The sequence below is a fragment of the Nycticebus coucang genome, chromosome 1, assembly GCF_027406575.1.
Source record: "Nycticebus coucang isolate mNycCou1 chromosome 1, mNycCou1.pri, whole genome shotgun sequence".
NCBI lineage: Eukaryota > Metazoa > Chordata > Mammalia > Primates > Lorisidae > Nycticebus > Nycticebus coucang.
Window position 1 is genome coordinate 15,509,328 of NC_069780.1, and position 19,889 is coordinate 15,529,216.

The window sequence follows — 19,889 nt, forward strand, 5'->3', positions numbered from 1 at the left end:
GACAGGAAGCAGAAGAGTGGTGTGTGCAATTGAAATATTATGAAGATCACCATGGCGACACTTGCCTGGATTAGGAACGCTGCTCTTTCTTGCCTGGATTAGGAACGCTGCTCTTTCAAAAGTCATGAAAGAAAATAGTGAGGATGTGATCTAATGTAGTGGCGAGGGGTTTCCAGGGGACCGTTGTGGTCAGTGAGTGAGTGGCATGAAGAACGGAGGAATGTAGTCTGACTCCCTGATGGCACTTCAGCGATGGAGGGCGTCAGCTGGTACTGATAACCAAACCAGGATTTTAGGAGGTAGAACAGACTTTGCAGAAAAGAAGACATTGCTAGTTTTAGACATTGCGAGTCTGGGGATGCTTTGAGTCTCCATGTTGAGGAGTCTAATAGGCACTTGGAAAGCCAGTGCTGGGTGTTAGCAATCGCCCAGATTGAGATTTAAATCTGAGAACGATTGAGACGCAGTGAGATCAGAAAGAGTCCGGCACAGAAACTGAATCAAGTAAAGTAAAAATAGGACTGAGGACAGAACCCCGATTGCCACAGAACTCATGGGAAGGGCGTGGTAGGCAGCAGAGTCTAGAAAGAGATTGGGAAGGGCATTCAGAGAGACAAGAATCAGTGCCATGGGCGGTGTCAGGAAGAGAATGAGACTAATGGTTGTAAAGGGAGTGAGGCATAAATTAATACCAAAAAATGTGCCTGCTCATGATTTGGCAACTAGGAAGCTGTTGACTGTAGAAAAACCCATTTTAATGGAATGACTAGGTCAGAGGTCAAATTTCAAAAAGTTAACAAGTGGAGAGAAAATAGTGAAATGGAACCAGAGTTACACTTAACTGGGAACCAAGAAGCAAAGAGAACAAATAGTTATAGGCCATAGAGTCCACGCAGGTTTGGCTTAGCATTTGTTTATTCACTTTTAGGAAAAATAGAATTTGAGTGTATTTTATCTAATTACACTCACTCCCTGCACAGGCAGCCTCTAGCTGTTGAACGTACAAATCACGTGTAAAGGAGAACCCTCAGCAACCCTGAGGATGTGCACTGTCTCTCTCACTCCCTCCACTTGGAACAGCCTCCTACAGGTGTAATAAATCCACCTGTGTGATTTACTTACTGGTCCAGTGAGAAGTCACGCCCTGGGGAATGTTTTATGACACCGTCCATGTACTTTCAGAGGAAGTAAGCATGAAATACCCTTGTCACCTAGAAATTCTGGGAATTTAAATGGACATAGCTGGGACTGTTTACACAACCCACACCCCAGGGAATATTCTTGTTAATAATCTACTCATCAGTATGTTCTCTCTTCATGCTGCTGGTTGGGGGTAGCCTATGACCTTTGTGGGTTTTTTGTTAATTTTGCTATTCAAAGTCTCCCTGCTTCCTCCAAGACAATTTCAAATAAATGATTTCTTTTTAAATAATTTTCCCCCTATCAATTACTTCCCTTACAAAGAGTTTTCTTACGTGGGAGGTTAATCCACACCTGCATGGTAAGCCTGGGACATTTGGCACACTCTGTTTTCCATGCTATAGAAGCAGGAGTATGCATCTGTTATAATTCTTTACTAATTCTTTGCAAGACCAGTTCCACAGCAGAAAACTCATTTTCCACAGGAATTTCTAATCATTTTTACATATTGTGTACACACTTTGACTTTCTTACATGTTGGGTTGCTAAACAGACATCTTTACATCAAGGGAATTATTGGGGGGGGGGTCATCATTGCTTCCTGGAAGTGCCAGAGTTTTCTCTTCTCCTTTTTCTTCTGACATCCCCCCAACTTAAATTTTCTCTCATACATCACCCCATCTAGTGTGATGGGAGGAATGGAGGTCAGAAAGCTAACAAGTAGTATGTGTTAGACAAATGGTTATGTGTCTTTCTCCATAACCATTTTTAGCCATTATATACATTACTACAGTGCTGTGTCATTGATACAGAGTGGCTATGAAATCCCTCAGGCATGAACAGATCTTACTCCACCATTTACATACCTGTGTGACATGCAGCAAGTTACGTAGCATATCTGTTCTTTGAGCTCCTCATCACTAAAATGGGAGTAGTGGTGGCCCTACCTGCCAGGGTGCTGTGAGTTTTAAATGAGCAGCTAAACTGCTTGTAATACACCTACCCATGTAAGCATGCTTACCTGTTGTCATGTTTTAAAGCACAAAAAGTATACATTATTTTACTCAGTTTTAGAATTTACTCATATTTTGAATAACTAGGAAATGAGGAGGCCTCATGATAATTAAGATTAAATGACAAAGTAATTTTTTTTAATTCAAGAATGAGCAAAGATTTTAAAGGTGAATTAATCTGCTTTATTTAACTAACCTTAGACAGATTGTTTAATCAGTTTCCTCAGTTATAAATAGGGAGAGTGATAGCTACTTTATATATTTCTTATAAAGATGAAAAAATATTTGTCAGAGATTTTTTTTTTTTTTTTTTTTTTGTAGAGACGGAGTCTCACTGTACCACGCTCAGGTAGGGTGCCGTGGTGTCACATGGCTCACAGCAACCTCTAACTCTTGGGCTTACGCAATTCTCTTGCCTCAGCCTCCCGAGTAGCTGGGACTACAAGCGCCCGCCACAACGCCCGGCTATTTTTTTGTTGCAGTTTGGCCGGGGCTGGGTTTGAACCCGCCACCCTCGGCATATGGGGCTGGCGCCCTACTCACTGAGCCACAGGCGCCGCCCATTTGTCAGAGATTTAATGTACACTGTACACTTAATAAATTAGAGATTTTTGCTTATGATAAGAATTTACTTAGCCGGGCGTTGTGGCGGGCGCCTGTAGTCCCAGCTGCTCGGGAGGCTGAGGCAAGAGAATCGCCTCAGCCCAGGAGTTGGAGGTTGCTGTGAGCTGTGTGAGGCCACAGCACTCTACCGAGGGCCATAAAGTGAGACTCTGTCTCTACAAAAAAAAAAAAAAAAAAAGAATTTACTTAGGAAGCAAGACTGCCTGTGCAAGAAAATAAATAGGGAACCAGAGTCAACATCTTAACACATCCATTCCTTCACCACATTCTTGAGTTGTTGGCAAAAAAGAAATCCTAAGAATTATAAGAAAAAAGGTTTGACTGCTTTCCATTATTGTATAAAACCAAATCTTGGAAGTTGGATTGTCACTTGTATCATTTGTAGCAGACATAGAAGTTGAATTGGAATATCTTCAGTAGATTTTTCTCTGGATTTAGAGAGAGCAGTTAGGTAATGAATTTATCAATCCAAAGCAAAAACCTAAAGTGAAAAATCACAGATCACAATAACATTTATTCTCAAATGTCCATCTATTATTTTTATAACTGCCTTTTGAAAGACTATTTACGTAATTTTGACAGGATAGAATCCAAACATCACAGGCAAATATCATGTTTGTTTTCAAAGAATTCCACAGAAAAGGAGTCGATAATTTTCAATCATAACCCGTTTTCGGCCTAACTGTTAAAATACTAGAATATCTTCAAAATCATTATCACTACTGAATGGGTTACAATGTTATTTTGCTACAAGTAACAGAAAACCCAACTAACAGTAGCTTAAACACACGTCAACGTATTTTTCTGACATTGAAAACCAGCTCAATAAAGGTTCTGCTGGCATCGGATCAGTATTAGTTCGAGGATCTCAGCCTCAGCACGTTTGTTCATCTTTTAGATCTTCTCTTGTCATTGCTGCCTAATGGTCAAAAAATGACTATTATCAGGACCAACATCATTCCTATGTTTTAAGACTGGAAAAAGGAGCGGTTTATGATTGCAGCTGTCTTTTCTTTCATCAAGAAATCAAGTCTTCCTAAAGGTTCCAGAAGACTTCTTGGCCAGAGCTATGTCATACGGCCACCCCACTGCAAGGGAAGTGGGAAAAGTATTTAATTTTCTGAATTATAAACCAGAGATGCCAAGAGAAAATAGATGCATGAATGTCTGCTGAGTTAGCTAATAATGTTTGATACACCATTATCAAAGAACTCAGGATTTAAAGTCTACAAACAAAGCTAAATAGATGTGTTAACTTCTCTAATCTTCACTGCCCTTAGAAAATGCCATTTTCTAATCTTTTTTTCTCTGCACTTGTATATTGATAGTAGGTCACTCAACTGTATTTCCTTAAAAAATATGAACTCCATTAGTGCTAGGTTTGATACCAGGTGTAGAATAGTTTTATTAGGTGCTATTCTCCTTTCTCCCTGGGCTAAGAACATTCTCTTTGGTAGCAAGTCTTTATTGCATGTGATGTGATGGTTTTGCACTACTGAATTCATAAATAATTTTACAGGTGGGAAGGCAAAGCATCTGTTGTTATTATCAAATCCTTAACTTAATGGCTGTTAAATAATTTGCCAAACATTCTGGAGTCTTACATAATTTCAACATGGAACATGCTTATTTTTCTTCCCCTTTAATGAAACTCATCAGACCATTAAAACATTTAGTGATATTCATTCCATCTGGTAACATTGGCATCATATTCGCATTAGCTGTTTTTTTTCCCCTTTTCTCATCGTTTTTGCCAAGCTACCACTTAATAGTATATTTTAGAAGAGTTGTCTTTTAATCCATGGGGTACCAAAGATGGAATACAGGTGGTGTTCAGCCCCTTATACCAAACCAAGGGATATGTGGTTGATAGGTATTTTAAAATCATTAATAAAACTAAAATTTGACTTGCTTTCTATTGCTACATGTGCCCCCAATTCTAGAGAATGTACATCATAAAATACTCTCTCTTCCAATGCAGACCACCGTGACCCCAGCTCTCCACTTTTAGTTTTTAGCATGCACTGCTTTGTAATTTTAACTTTTCCCTTCCAAATAAGTTAATGGCTTCAGGTTTTAGAGAACAATTATTATCTGAAGGATTTTATACGGAAGAAAATTCAGGCTTTCTTTTTCTGCTTTATAATCTTGATTACAATCATAGATAGCATCACAATTTGATTGAAAACAAAAGGGGAAAAGAAATGAACAGAATTTAAACTAAATGCAAATTAGAGCTAAATATAAAACTGTAACAAAAGTAGAATTGAACTATTGTCTCTGGAATCTTTTTGCTTTTAAGGTTTTGAAAATAATTGCTTTCCCAGAAGGGAAAAAAAAAAAAAAATGAAAACCCTAAACTCCTTACACTTATTATAATGTTTCTAATTTCAAGGTGGATATCTCAAGCTCAGTATTTCTCTTTTGGTTTTGGGCAAAACATAGAATACAGGGGAAAGGGACAGCGCAAGGTAAACGCCTATCGTGTGAAGAAATGTATACAATGGATATGATTCTATAATATTGCAAAATACCAAATGTTAAGGCCTTGTTAGCATTCCTATCTTTGTTTTTCTGTTATAATGAGTTTTAAAGAACACAACAAGGTGGGATGAGATAAAGTTCTGAAATTGACTTTAATCCTTTATTTTTCCAGGCATTTTCGGACAGAAACTGGAAGACACTGTCCATTACGAGAAGAGATATGGGACCCGTCCGGCTCCGATGTTAGTGGAGCAATGCGTGGACTTCATCCGACAGAGGGGGCTGAAAGAAGAGGGTCTCTTTCGACTGCCCGGCCAGGCTAATCTTGTGAAGGAGCTGCAGGATGCCTTCGACTGTGGAGAGAAGCCCTCATTCGACAGGTACATGTCCAATTTTATTAGCCATCTTCATTGAGAGAAGCAGTGACCTGACAGGACGCAGGGAGGTAAGGTGGCACAGCCTGGATTGATGTGGTGACATTTTAGATTGAACATGGATTATTTGTTCACATAAGTTTGGATTGTTTTTATTAGGCTGCAAAGTCAAAAACTTGGCACTTTAGATATCTTTGTCTTCCATAGTTTTTTTTCATCTTAAAACATTCCTATTTCGGGCGGTGCCTGTGGCTCAGTCGGTAAGGCGCCGGCCCCATATACCGAGGGTGGCGGGTTCAAACCCAGCCCCGGCTGAACTGCAACCAAAAAATAGCCGGGCGTTGTGGCGGGCGCCTGTAGTCCCAGCTACTCGGGAGGCTGAGGCAAGAGAATCGCTTAAGCCCAAGAGTTGGAGGTTGCTGTGAGCTGTGTGAGGCCATGGCACTCTACCGAGGGCCATAAAGTGAGACTCTGTCTCTACAAAAAAAACACAAAACATTCTTATTTCTTCTTTTCCTGTGGTACTGAATTAAAACCATATTAAACTTTTGCACTGAAAGAAGTGAGCTGGTAAAATGGGAATCTTCTCTTGTTTCTTGAATCCTTTCAGTTGAGGGATATTAAAAGTATTGATAAATAGAAGTTGGGATATTGGCCATGTCATTAAAAATAACTGTTTTTAAGGGGGGGATGGGGTCTCAGTGTGTGACATACCTTGTACCCTCAATGAATCCCCAATAAAAAAATAACTGTTTTGATAATAATAAAAGCATTACATTTTAAAATATAGCTCTACCTCAATCTAGAATAAATTTTCAGGGCAACAAGGAGAAGTGTGCCATGGTGATACTCAAAAATTAGTGGAAGTTTTCAGAGAAGAAAATAAAAAAGATTGATAACTCTAGTCCATAGTTAAGAGTTCATCACAGTTAATTTTGTCAATTATTTCTTCCTCTTTACTTTAAAAAATTTAGCACAAAAAACTTTTATTCTTAACATTATTAAACACTATATAGTAGAAATTTTTCTATATAATAGTTGAAAATGTCCTTATATTTCAACGTATTTTAACTTAACATTTTATCATTAATAATTTTACATATTTTAACTTAACATTTTATCATCAACAATTTCTATAAGCACCATTTTTAATATCTACTATTTCACTCAGTAGGCATATTATTCATGATCATTTCAATATTGTCAGACATTTATATTATGACTTTTTCACTATTGCAAATACCATTGTAGTAGATAGACATTTGTATAAATATGTTCTATTTTTGGATTATTTACATAGAAGAGATTCTTGGCATTGGACTTTGTGTGTAAGAATCATCTTGATACTTGAAAATTTAAAATTGTCTACTCTCTCAGTCCATTTGGGCTGCTATGACAAAATCCCATAAACTGGGTGGCCTATGAACAGCAAAAACTTATTTCTCACAGTTCTGGAGGCTGGAAAGACCAAGATCAAGGCACCAGCAGAACCATGTCTATGGAGGGCTTGTTCTCTGGTCAGATGTGGCACCTTCCCTCTGTCTTCTCAGATGGTTGAAGGGACAAGGTAGTTCCTTGGGGTCTCTTTCGTAAGGGCATAGCCCACATGATCTAATCACCTCCCAAAGACCTCCCTCCCCCCATTCCACATAGGATCACATTGGTGATCAGCCTTCAACATAGAAGTTTGGGGGTCACAAACATTCAGACCATGGTACCTACCTAGTAAGTGTTATTTCTCTTTAAGTGTAGAATTAGCTAATTCTACTAACAGGTAGAATTATTATTCTACTAACAGTAGAACAATTCTACTAACAGGTAGGCATAAAGGTACTTGTAAAGATGATATGAAATAAAAAGATGCCATTGAGAATGTGGGCTCTTACTAGTAATAAAAATATGTGTATTAAATCATGTAGTGCCCTTTTATTAGTCATATTAACAATGTCTTGAATAATGACCATGCTCATTGCTGGCAAGGTATGTTTAAGTGGCACCCTTAAACAGTGAGAGTACAAATTGTTACAGTCTTTCTAAAGCAATGTGGTAATGGATTTAAGGCTTTAAGCAAGAAATTCTAATCCCCCCCCCCAAAAAAAAGGATGTATGGAGAAAAACTTAAGTACAAAGTTATTATAATTTTTATAATAGTAAAAAACAATACCAATCCATTATCTCCAGTAGTGAGCATGATTAATTAAACAGTGCTATGTTCATAAAACAAAATATTATAGTTCTTGAAATTTTAGAAAAATTCTAATTACATAATGACAAATGGAAAAATAAATCAGGATCAATCAATTTATTAAAACTCTTCCCTTTTACAAAAAGTATTACAAACAGGTTATAACAACTTATAGATTCTCTCTGAGATAAAGAAATTAAATATAGAGGTAAAGAAATGAATTAAAACTAGGACCAGAGAACAGATTTCAAGACTGCAGGGATACTTTTTGGTAAGGGAGCCATCCGCTCTGGAGAAGCGTGTCTTATCCTATAGTTTGAAAAAGAAAAACCAGGTAAGCAGTAATATAGTTCAGACCTATCCACAACATGTAAAAAATGATTTATCTGGGAAAAATGTGCATTTTTAATACCAAAATTAGAAATAAATTTATCATTAGGATTCTCCTAATGTAATTTTGTGTTATGGGATAAATAGAACCATGTACAATGAACTTCATGAGACAATAATAAGTTTCAGGGCCCTTTTGAAATATTTATATATAGCCTAAATATACAGCCATGGATATTTTCTGGAAAGCCCTCATGTACAGATGAGATTATAACAAAGCATATTTATTAAGTTTATTTTTCCATAGGTATTTCCAATTTGGTTCTTAAAACATATCTTTGCTGAGACATGGGAATGGAGGGCTGTTTTATGTTTAGGATTTCTATAAGAACAGATGTGCCCAATTATCTCCAAATCAAGTTAATAACTGACAGTGAAATAGTGCCCAGTCTTTGTATAAATGTGATCCTAATTATCATGTTTGTAAAATGTATGCTTTTTGCGTGTGTAAAATGCATCAATAAACAACTGAAGAAAATGTAACAGGAGATTCTATGGCCAAAGACTGTGAGTTGCTTTCAGAATTCTTTTTTTTTTTTTTTTGTCCCTCTTTTTTTTATTTTATTGTTGGGGATTCATTGAGGGTACAATAAGCCAGGTTACACTGATTGCATTTGTTAGGTAAAGTCCCTCTTGCAATCATGTCTTGCCCCCAGAAGGTGTGGCACAAACCAAGGCCCCACCCCTCTCCCTCCTTCCCTCTCTCTGCTTTTCCTTTCTGTTCCCCATTACCTTAATTGTCATTAATTGTCCTCATATCAAAATTGAGTACATAGGATTCATGCTTCTCCATTCTTGTGATGCTTTACTAAGAATAATGTCTTCCACTTCCATCCAGGTTAATACGAAGGATGTAAAGTCTCCATTTTTTTAAATAGCTGAATAGTATTCCATGGTATACATATACCACAGCTTGTTAATCCATTCCTGGGTTGGTGGGCATTTAGGCTGTTTCCACATTTTGGCAATTGTAAATTGAGCTGCAATAAACAGTCTAGTATAAGTGTCCTTATGATAAAAGGATTTTTTTCCTACACAATGGGAAAGGATATTTGCATATTTTGAATCAGACAAAAGCTTGATAACTAGGATCTATAGAGAACTCAAATTAATCCACATGAAAAAAGCCAACAATCCTATATATCAATGGGCAAGAGACATGAATAGAACCTTCTCTAAAGATGACAGACGAATGGCTAACAAACATATGAAAAAATGTTCATCATCCCTATCAGAGAAATGCAAATCAAAACCACCCTGAGATATCATCTAACCCCAGTGAGAATGGCCCACATCACAAAATCTCAAAACTGCAGATGCTGGTGTGGATGTGGAGAGAAGGGAACACTTCTACACTGCTGGTGGGACTGCAAACTAGTCCAACCTTTCTGGAAGGAAGTATGGAGAAACCTCAATGCTTTCAGAATTCTTAACAAGGGGTTTTCTGGTCATGCCCATCACTTGGTTTTTAACTTTAATATTTTACTGGCAGCACCCTGGATTTTACCTTTAAAAACAAAATGGCTATTTCTTACCAGCTAGAAATTCTGTCCTAGGACTGTTGTAATTTCTCTAAATTCTTCTTCAAAATGGAACAATTCCTTCAGTTCATCTGTTCTTTGTCCTAGCTTATCACATACAAATAAAAGATGTCAATTCAGTGCAATCAACATTTGGCCTGAAAACCTTACGCAGGGCCACAGGTTCATCAGGAATGTTTTTTCGTGTTCCAAGTTACTGCAGCTGATACTCATGTTAATTTTTCCAGCACTGTTTGGCACAGATTTACCTTTCTGTAGCATCCAGTAGCAGTTTCTTCACTCTTCTACCTCTTAGTAATCGTTTCCTCCCTGGCTGTCAAGGCTCTTCCTACTTCCAATACCAACACCATATATTTTAGATTTTTGGTGCAGTAGCATCCAATTTCTTATACCAATGATTATTTTAGGTATCTATTGCTGCACAGCAAACCACATCAAACTCTTTGGTTTACAACTTGTTCAGACTCTGCCTCTGGTCAGTGTTTCGCAGAGAGGCTTTATCTCATTGACTGTGGGGTCCACAGGAGATGTGCTCACAAGTCTGGTTCCCAAGCTGGACTGGCTAGAATAGCTGGTGGCTGATTGAGACTCTCACTTGTAGTCTTGTATCCTTCAGAACTTCTTCCTTTAGTTCAGTGGGTCTCAACCTTCCTAATGCTTCCTAATGCCGCGACCCTTCAATACAGTTCCTCATGGTGTGGTGACCCCCAACCATAAAATTATTTTCGTTGCTACTTCATAATTGTAATTTTGCTAATATTAGGAATCGTAATGTAAATATCTGATATGCAGGATGTATTTTCATTGTTACAAAGGGGTCGCGACCTACAAGTTGAGAACCGCTGCTTTAGTTATTTGTTGCAACTCTCGACTCAAAGATAGCAAGAGCGGAAGACCCATCGAAGGCTAAGCCCAGGATTGGCACAGCTTTACAACCATGGGCAGCTATTAGTCAAAGGAAAAATCACAGGGTCAGCTCAGATTAAAAGGGATAGAAAATCAACTCTTTTTCTTGATATAAGTAGAGGCATGGATATGCAGGTACGGGAGAAATTATTAACAATCATCTTTGGAAACAATCTACCTCATTCATTCATTCAATGAATAATTCTCATGGGTTTCCTCTGTGTAAGACAATGTTCTAGGGATTACCAATAGTGGGCAGATAAACACCACACAGTACATATATAAATAATCTCGAAGAGCAGTGACCGTGACCTGTGAACAGTAATGCGTTACTGAGTGGAGTGGAGAAGATACACATCTGCCTCCTGGAGACGTAAGTTTAAGTTTAGACTTGACAAGAAGCCGGTCATAGCTGGATATGGGGGAGACCCACAGCGGGCAGAACAGTAAATACTTGAGAATGAAAATAAATTAAAATATAACAATTAAATCTTAAGATTCTCACTTTTAGGGACACAGAAATGAAGTATAAAATGTGTAAAATCTGACTAGAAACTCAGAGTTATTTTGTTTCCAAAGCTTTCCAGATGGTATCAGCTGTTCAGAGTAGACACATCTTGGAAGAGTTGGGAAGGTAGGGTCAAGAATGGCAGTGTGGGTGTTATGGTCAGAGCCTTGATTGCTGGGCAACAGAATAACTATGCACTTACAACACAGTGGTCAAGAGCAAGGACAGTGGCTTCAGGAAGCCTGGGATTTTGCACATTCTGTCCAAGAATCCCATAAAACAGGTGCTGTCGGAGGTACCCCAGCTGCCCACACACACACTCGGTTTGGCTTCCCCAGGCCCTCCTTCTCCCCCCTCCTTTTCATTTATTTTTTAAATTTGTTTTGGTGACCAAACAAACTGCAGATCTACAGAGATAAAATGAAAAAATAAAAATAAAAGTCTCAAGTTTAGAAGACAGAAGAGCCAAATGTATTTTAATTTAATCCTCTGGGAACCAATCTAGCTTTGGGTATTACTGATCTAAGTTATGAAAAATGAACTTGAAAGCTGGGAGTTCTATGAACACAGTAGAGATTCTCAAATATTAGTTTACATAAGAATGAATTAAAGGAATATCTTAAGGTACAGATACCCAGATTTTACCACTCTTACTCTGATATAAAAGGTTGGGAAATGCCAACTAATCTGCATATTTCATTTTATTTTATTTTATCTTTTTTTTTGAGACAGAGTCTCAATCTGTCACCCTGGATAGAGGTGCATGGCATCGTAGCTCACAGCAACCTCAAACTCTTAGGCTCAAGAGATCCTCCTGCCTCAGCCTCCCAAGTAGCTGGGACTACAGGCCCCACCACAAGACCTGGTTAGTTTTTTATTTTTAGTAGAGATGGGGTCTCAGCCTTGCTCAGGCTGTTCTTCCAACTCCTGGGCTCAAGTAATCCACCTGCCTTGGCCTCCCAGAGTGCTCCCACCACAGCTGACATAATCTGCATTTTAAACAAATCCCTAGATAATTCTTATATGCATGGTCGTAAAAGCATAACTTGGGAAATTCTAGCTGGACTATTGGCTACAAGAGTGTGGGGTAGAGGAGCATTGCTCATTAGAAGCGATGTTCCTCCATTCTCTCATAAGAAACAAGGAGAAGGAGACTCAGCCTCATGGTATTGGGAGCAACACATTAGTTTTCACTAGCCCAGCATGTCCCATGGTACTGTGAAAGAGAAATTGTTTTCTCAGATATAGATTTGATGTGTAAAATGCAGTATTTTCTATCTGCTGAAAAAAGCATGAAATTTCAGGACACCTGAATGGTACATCCCTGTACCTTTATGCTTTGAACCATGTAAAACTTAAATGGTGGAGAGTTCAATAGCCATGTGTATAGTTACTACAATTATGGAACCTTAGTATTATGGAACCTTAGTATCACAGTGTGAATAAAAGATGTAAGGGCAGGGCTTGATGGAAGAAAATGAAAAAAGCAAGTGGTAGTTTGAGGGCATGTAGATTAATTAGTGAAAGGGAGAAGTTTGCATCTCTAAAGGGTGGGAAAGTCAAGAGCAGAGGTCTAAAAGTTTGCCTAAGGCAAACCCTGAATGTGTAGGTGGTTCACTGGCTACCTGTTTTCAGCACCCTAAATGATTCCCTGAAGTCAAGAGAGGATCCAGCTCACTGAAGCCTGAACAACTATTTGCTGTGGTAACTCTTAATGTTCCTTTTTTTTTTTTAGTCTTACTTTGTCACCCTCGGTAGAGTGTTGTGCCATCACAGCTCACAGCAACCTTCAGCTCTTGGGCTTAGGCTATTCTCTTGCCTCAGCCTCCCGAGTAGCTGGGACTACAGGCACCTGCCACAAGGCCCGGCTATTTTTTGTTGTTGCAGTTCGGCAGGACCAGGTTCGAACCTTCCACTCTCAGTATATGGGGTCTGCGCCCTACTCACTGAGCCACAGGCGCTGCCTAATGTTCCTATTTTTAAATGCAGTTCTTAGAGGTATGATGTTATGACAAGATTTGATAACCTTTTTTTATTTTTCATTATTGTGGGTGCATAATAGTTACATATAGGCATACAATGTAAATTAATCAAATCAAGATAATTATTGATACTACCTCATTACCTTTTATTGCCTTATTCAGGTTTTGCATTTCTCCCTGGTTGAGTCTTGGTAGATTGTATGTGTCTAGGAATTCATCCATACCTTCTAGGTTTTCCAGGGTATTGGAATTTCCAGTTGCTCGCTGTGGTCACTAATGATACTTTGAATTTCTGCAGTGTCAATTATAATGTCTCTTTTTTCAACTCTGCTTTTATTTATTTGGGTCTTCTCTCCTTTTTTCTTAGTCTGACTGAAGGTATGTCGATTTTGTTTATCTTTTCAAAAGCAGCTTTTTGTTTTGTTAATCTCGATGTATTTATTTTTTGTTTGAATTTTATTTATTTTGTCTCTGATTTTTATTATTTCTTTTCTTCTACTTAAAAATTACCATGTTTCAAAATAACTTCTAAAATTCCGTGAGAATGTCATTTTTGTCAACTAAGACAAAATGCCTGCAAAGTAAGTCATAATCTTATTGATGGTTTTATACTTTCATAAATGTCACAGTTCTAAATTAGGACCAGTACCACTATTTTTTTTCTACCTCTGAAATGTTCTCATGAATATGGATGCATCATTACCCCCAAACAAACTATATTATGATTTATAACAAAATAATAACATCAAAGCAAACAAAAAACAAAACAAAAAGCTTGCTTCTTCTCAAAAAAAAAAAAATTGGTTCATCACTTTTTCTTTACTCTGATCCTTCTTTAAAAATGGTCCAATAGAAAACACTGATATAGTAAACATTTATATATATGGATGATAGAGTAGCCCTTCTAAAAAGAGCATTACAGCATTTTAATTTGAAAGCCACAATAAAAACATAATTAGACTCTTTTAAAGCTTTTTTCCTTCTCTCTTTATTTATGCGTACATATTAATAAACCACAACAGTATTATTGAGGCCACAACTTGAGAATACTTTGAGAATACCATCATGTTGGGCTGGGTATGGTGGCCATGCCTATACCCGTAATCCTAACACTCTGGGATGTTGATGTGGGTGGATTATTTGATCTCAGGAGTTCAAGACTAGTTTGAACAAGAACAAGACCTCATGTCTACTAAAAATAGAAACACTAGTCAGGCATGGTGGTGCATCTCTGTAGTCCCAGTCATTCTGGAGGCCAAGGCAAGAGGAACTCATGAGCCCAAGATTTTGAGGTTGTTGTGAGCTTTGATGACATCATGGCACTCTACCCAGAGTGATGGAATGAGACTCTGTCTCAAAAATATATATGTTTATATATTATACATTGATATATATTTATTTTTTTTCATGTGGGAATAAAAGACTATTAACTATTCATAAAAGGGATGAGTTTTGCACAGACTTGAATGATTTTGGTGTAACTCATTACATTGGCTCAATCCTTTTAATTTTCCTCTGGCACTGTGAATTGAAGATTCAACCTAGGCCTCTATTTACTTGTCTCTAGCGTAAGGCACAAAAGTTTGTTTTATACTTTATTGGTTTTATCAAAAGAAAATAAATTTTCTGGAACAGAATGTTTGTGTTTTTCACTAGTCTTCCCAGAATTAGATAATCACCTTTTTCTACACCTGTGATGATTATGGAAGGAAAGAAATGGATCACATATAATAGCATCATTGTTGGGGACACATTTATAAAAATATACATACAGTAGAACCTCTGTAAGTCACCACCCAAGGGACTGGAAGAAACTGGTCAACATAAGGAACTGTGCCTACCACACTGATACATACATGTGGTGAATGTCTGATCTATGAAAATTAGGTCAACTTGAGGAGATGGTCAGTGTAGGGAGATGGTCAGCTCTGAAAGTTCTACTGTGCATGGATACTATCAAGGTTTTTATGGTCCATTATTTAACTTCCAAGAAATGTAGTCAGCAGTATCCTGTCTGATTCACTTGTGCAAGTTTAAACTTGCTTGGTTTATCAGTCTTGCTGGCAGGGCTTAATTTGTTTCTGTCTGTGCATATTTTATATCTCAAAATTTCATGATGACCCAAATACACACATACACCCCACACAGAGGGTGCCAAAAATATATATACGCATTTTAAGAGAAAAGACTATTTTGTTTGTGCCTGTGCATAGTGATGGTAGCACTCATTTGATTAGTGCCACCTTTTGAGTGAACGTCATACCACACCGTGCTACTGTAATTCAATTCAACTTCAAAAAGTAATACATCAAATAACATCCCATGGGCGGTTAAAGTGTTCAGATTTTAACTTGTGACAATTACACATAGGAACTTGCTCTTTTCTTTGGAAGTTTTCTTCTGCAGATGCATGCACCATTCAGCGTTTCTTAACCTTGGCTTCACCTGGGAATAAAAACTCAATGCCCAAGTTTCAACCCAGGTTAATTATATCAAAATGTATAAAATCAAATTGTTGATATTTTGAAAAGCTTACTAGATACTTTCAGTGTACAACCAAGATAGAGAATTCGTTTATTTATATCAGGCTAATTTATGTGGACAATGTTTCCACAGATTCACACTAACAGAAAGCATGTTTCTGGTTTTCTGCTAAGATTTAATTACCTAGCACTCAGACAGTACTGATGATTAAGAAATTTTGCAGGCAAGCTCATCAAATGTAGATTTGGGAGTTGCGTTAGTTAGCTGAAACTGCCATAACAAAATGCAACAGACTAGTAACTTAAATAACAGAAATTTCTCATCTCACTGTTCAGGGTGAAGCCTGGTCAGGTTCTGGTAAAGGCTTTCTTTGTAGCTTACAGATGACTGTCTTCTCAAACAGCACATGTACAAAGAAAAGGAGAGAGAGCAAGCTTTTCAGTGTTTCTTTTTATAAGGGTACAAATCCCATCGGACCAGGTCCCTACCCTCATGACCTCATCTTCCTCAAGTTACCATCCAAAGGCCTCATCTTCAAATACCATCACATTAGAAGATAGAGCTTCAGTGAAAGGCTAGAGGAGAGGGCAAGTCAGTCCATAGCTGGAGTCATCATGCAGTTTCTGCCATCACTACTTGTAAATCATGAGAACTGTATTGGGACAAGTACTAGTTCAATGTAGTCCACGACTTTGCCTGGAGGAGAAATAGTCTTTTTGGTTTTGTATATAATTCAGTGGTGACACTCATGTAACTTTTCAATAAGCTATAACAGTTTAACCAAATTTAAATGTCATTACCAAAAACTGTGCCGGTTTTGATAGACACGTAAAAAAATTAAGCTTGGACAGAACCAAAATTTTTAAAGAGATGTTTAGTGTGGCTTGGAGTTGCTTAACACCTTTGGATTTGCTTTTCTGTGTCTTGGTGAACTCAATGGACACAGAAAATATCGCAGAAGCAAGATAGTTTGGTGGCAGTCTTCATCTTAGTAGAACTGCTGAATGTTTTCAGTCTCATATATGTTCTCATGGGTGTCTGATGGATATGACGTTATTGTTTTTTATTTCTAAGTGAATTTTAAGTCTTCTCATTGTGCTTCTTGTAGATAAGTTCACAATATCTTTAATAACTTCCTGTGGGTGCATTGAAAATTCATTCTACTCAGCTAAATCAAGGGATTATATTGTGTTCTGTGCATAGTATGTGAGAAATTCCCATTTCTAATTTTGAGGCTTAAACATCACAAGGTTTTGTCTGTGTGGTATTAGACTTGTAATCATGGTGGCATTTGGCTTTATCAGTGTGCGTGAGTATGTTTATTAAGAAAGGAGGATGGGGGTTAGAGGAGGAGCAAGGAGGGATCCTTGTGAGACTCTCTTATTTCTATTCAGATTAGGAGGAGGCCTATCTTATATGTAGATTATAAGTAGGACAGCTAACTTCAGAAAGTATAAAGAATATTCTTAAGATCACATAGTTCGTAGGGACTCGTCAGTTTGAATATCATGGAAAGTATTAGGAAGCAAAAAAAAAAAAATGAGGAATGGAATGGAAAAGTGTCAATGGTGGTCAGTTAGAGATATAGTTTTAAAGGAGGAAAAAAAGGCCTGTGTTTTTCTTTTCATACAAAGGAGGAAATAGGGGCCTATGTTTGTCATTTCTGTTTCACAGAGCATATAGGATGGGCTGCACACATCACGGGCATTCAGGAACTACTTGGAGAGTGAATGGTGGATCCCAGAATTATCAAAAGAAGACCCATGAGAATATAAAATAAAGGCAGACCTCTTCCTTTAAGTTTGAAATAAAAAATCATTACATAGGAGAAAATAGGATTTAGAAGTAAAGTCCAAGTACAATATAAGCTGAAAACAAAACCCGTATGCTGATCATTTAAGGGATGTGCTACGGAACTCCTCCACCTAGGCTGATAGCTCTTTCAAGATCTTTGGGTCTGTCTCTCTCTGCCTTTTTTCTACACTGAATAAAATGTTCATGGTTATTGATGTTAAGTTTTGAAAAGATTCCATCAACAGGTAAGTGAAAGAGACTTGAATTTGTATAATCACATTACATTGGCCAATATTTTTGAATTCTACCTGTCAAAAGATAAAATTGCCACAATCTAATTTTGCAGATTTTCGTTGACTTTATTTTATTTGTAATTCTAGAATTGGACAGCAGTCTGGATCCAAAATGGTTCAGAATGCTCTATCCTACCAGTGTGCAGGTTCTACTGAAGGTCAGAAAACAGGAAGTATTGTATGGAAAATGGAAGGGAGATATCAGAGATAGCTCAATTGGTTAAGCTTGGATCTGTCTCATTTGGACGTAATTTGAGCAGTCTGTGATTGGCTGAGGCTCAACTATTTGTTCCTAAATTAGGCTTTCAGTTTGTTTACATACTGAGTTGGGAATTCCTACGGAGGCTTCCTTGGGCCATTTTTACCAAAAGAACATGACTCTAAAGCACCTCATAGCTCAGTGATTAGCCAAAAGGAATTCTTGTCATGCAGTTTCCTATTCAGGTACCCCCAAATGGCCTGCGGTGAGAGCCTCGTGTGTGTAGAGTGTTGCTATTACCTGTTAACCATCTGAGGGATTTTTTTCCTCCACTATGCATAGACTTTTGCCACAATTCAGTCAATTTACTTCACTTTGTTGAAGACTGAGAGATATGACTTATTCTGAGGCAAAGAGAGTTCTTCTAGGTAGTTTGGGCAGTTGATACTATTGTATTAGATATTGGTATCTAATTAATTGGTTGCACATATTGAAAGAGACATTCATTTTAAAAAGTAGTATCTCTTCTATAAGAGACACCAGGAGTTAGATTCATAAGATTGTTATTTTGTAGAGTAAATACAGAGATTTTCAGAGAAACAATAGCCTTCCCCATTGAGATAAGTAGCTTATTGGCAATTAGGACAAACTGAGCCTCTTGAGGTGAATCAGAACTGAGAAAACATGTTGGGGTCTGTCCTGAAGGGATTGTTTTCTTCCATACAAGGGAAAAGGACAAAGCCAAAAATGAGAATGCCAGTCAAAGCCCGATAAAGCCCCCAAAAGGACTAATACCGTTTTTAAGATTTAGCCTTTAAGCAAAATTTAATAAGCTTTGTTAATTGGGAAAAAAAAAAGAAAGAAAATCTATTTGGTCATTTTTTTTCTTCATTATTTCCATAAAATTAACTGTGTGCTTATATACTACAATGCTAGAAAGTTAATGTGCTTACTACCTCGGGGAAGGAATAAAATAATCATCTCACTCCATCTTTCTTACCTTGATTCATAGCTCAAATATTTCTATTCCTGGAACATTACAGCAGCTTTGGTGCTAAGAACATTGCTGGTAAAGGAAGAATGATTCTGCAGCCCTCATCCTTCACAATTTTTGTGTCCCATTGTCTAACTTTGCAATCCCGCCATCTAGTGTTCAAACGTTCTCAGTACTACAGCTCGTGAAAAGCTTCTCTTCATAAGCGAAATAATATGGGAAGTAAGCCAGTTACCTGAAAAACACTCTCTTGGGGAGACTGTAAGGAATAGTTCACCCATGAAACTCTAAAGCAGATTTTCTGTTAAATATGTTTCTTATTGTCTCATTTATTTAATGCACTTATTCATAAAAGTTGATATTTCCTATGTAGATAGCCCTACAAATTATACACATACATAACCTACTGTGTATATTGAAATATACACTTATTTATTTTACATTTTATTTTCATATTCTTCTTTCTCTGTAGTTACTTATAACTAACAGAATTGTTGTTGACTGTGAAGACAAACAAACCCACCCCAGTCGTAGGGGTGGATTGGATTAGAGTGGGCTCAAAAGGTGGAAACTGTTGGAATATTTGCACCACACGTCTACCCCAAGCTATGGTTTTGTTACTACTAGTGCCTGTGCCTTCAAGGATCAGATACTTTACCTTAAAGCAAGCAAAACAAAAAGGGTCGGATATGTGTGAAATAAACTGATTTACCAGAAAACAAACAATCAAACAACAAAAAGAAAAAACTAGTGTCTCTATTGTCTTAGCATGGGACTATATTTTAGATACATCTTTAAAAAAAATAGAAATTATTTTTAGGAATTGACATTGGTTGCAGTTTTCAAAATGTCTTGAAAACATGATTGTTCTTTCCTTTATGAGACTTTAAGAAGACCTCTTCTGTGTTCATATATTGTCTATTAGTTCAGAACTTTAAAAAGAAAAACTATTTAATTATCAAAGAATATGTTTAATTA

The 19,889-nt window shown here is 37.4% G+C and overlaps 1 protein-coding gene across 9 annotated transcripts in view; it reads left to right on the plus strand.

The window, feature by feature from the left end:
* The window catches only part of ARHGAP24 (Rho GTPase activating protein 24), a 668,175-nt gene that overhangs the window by 627,500 nt on the left and 20,786 nt on the right, over positions 1 to 19,889 (plus strand). For all 9 annotated transcript variants that reach the window (XM_053599789.1, XM_053599915.1, XM_053599718.1 and 6 more), the window contains one exon: positions 5,434 to 5,641. In XM_053599789.1, coding sequence (XP_053455764.1) covers positions 5,434 to 5,641 — 208 coding nt within the window. The remainder of the gene's footprint in view (positions 1 to 5,433; positions 5,642 to 19,889) is intronic.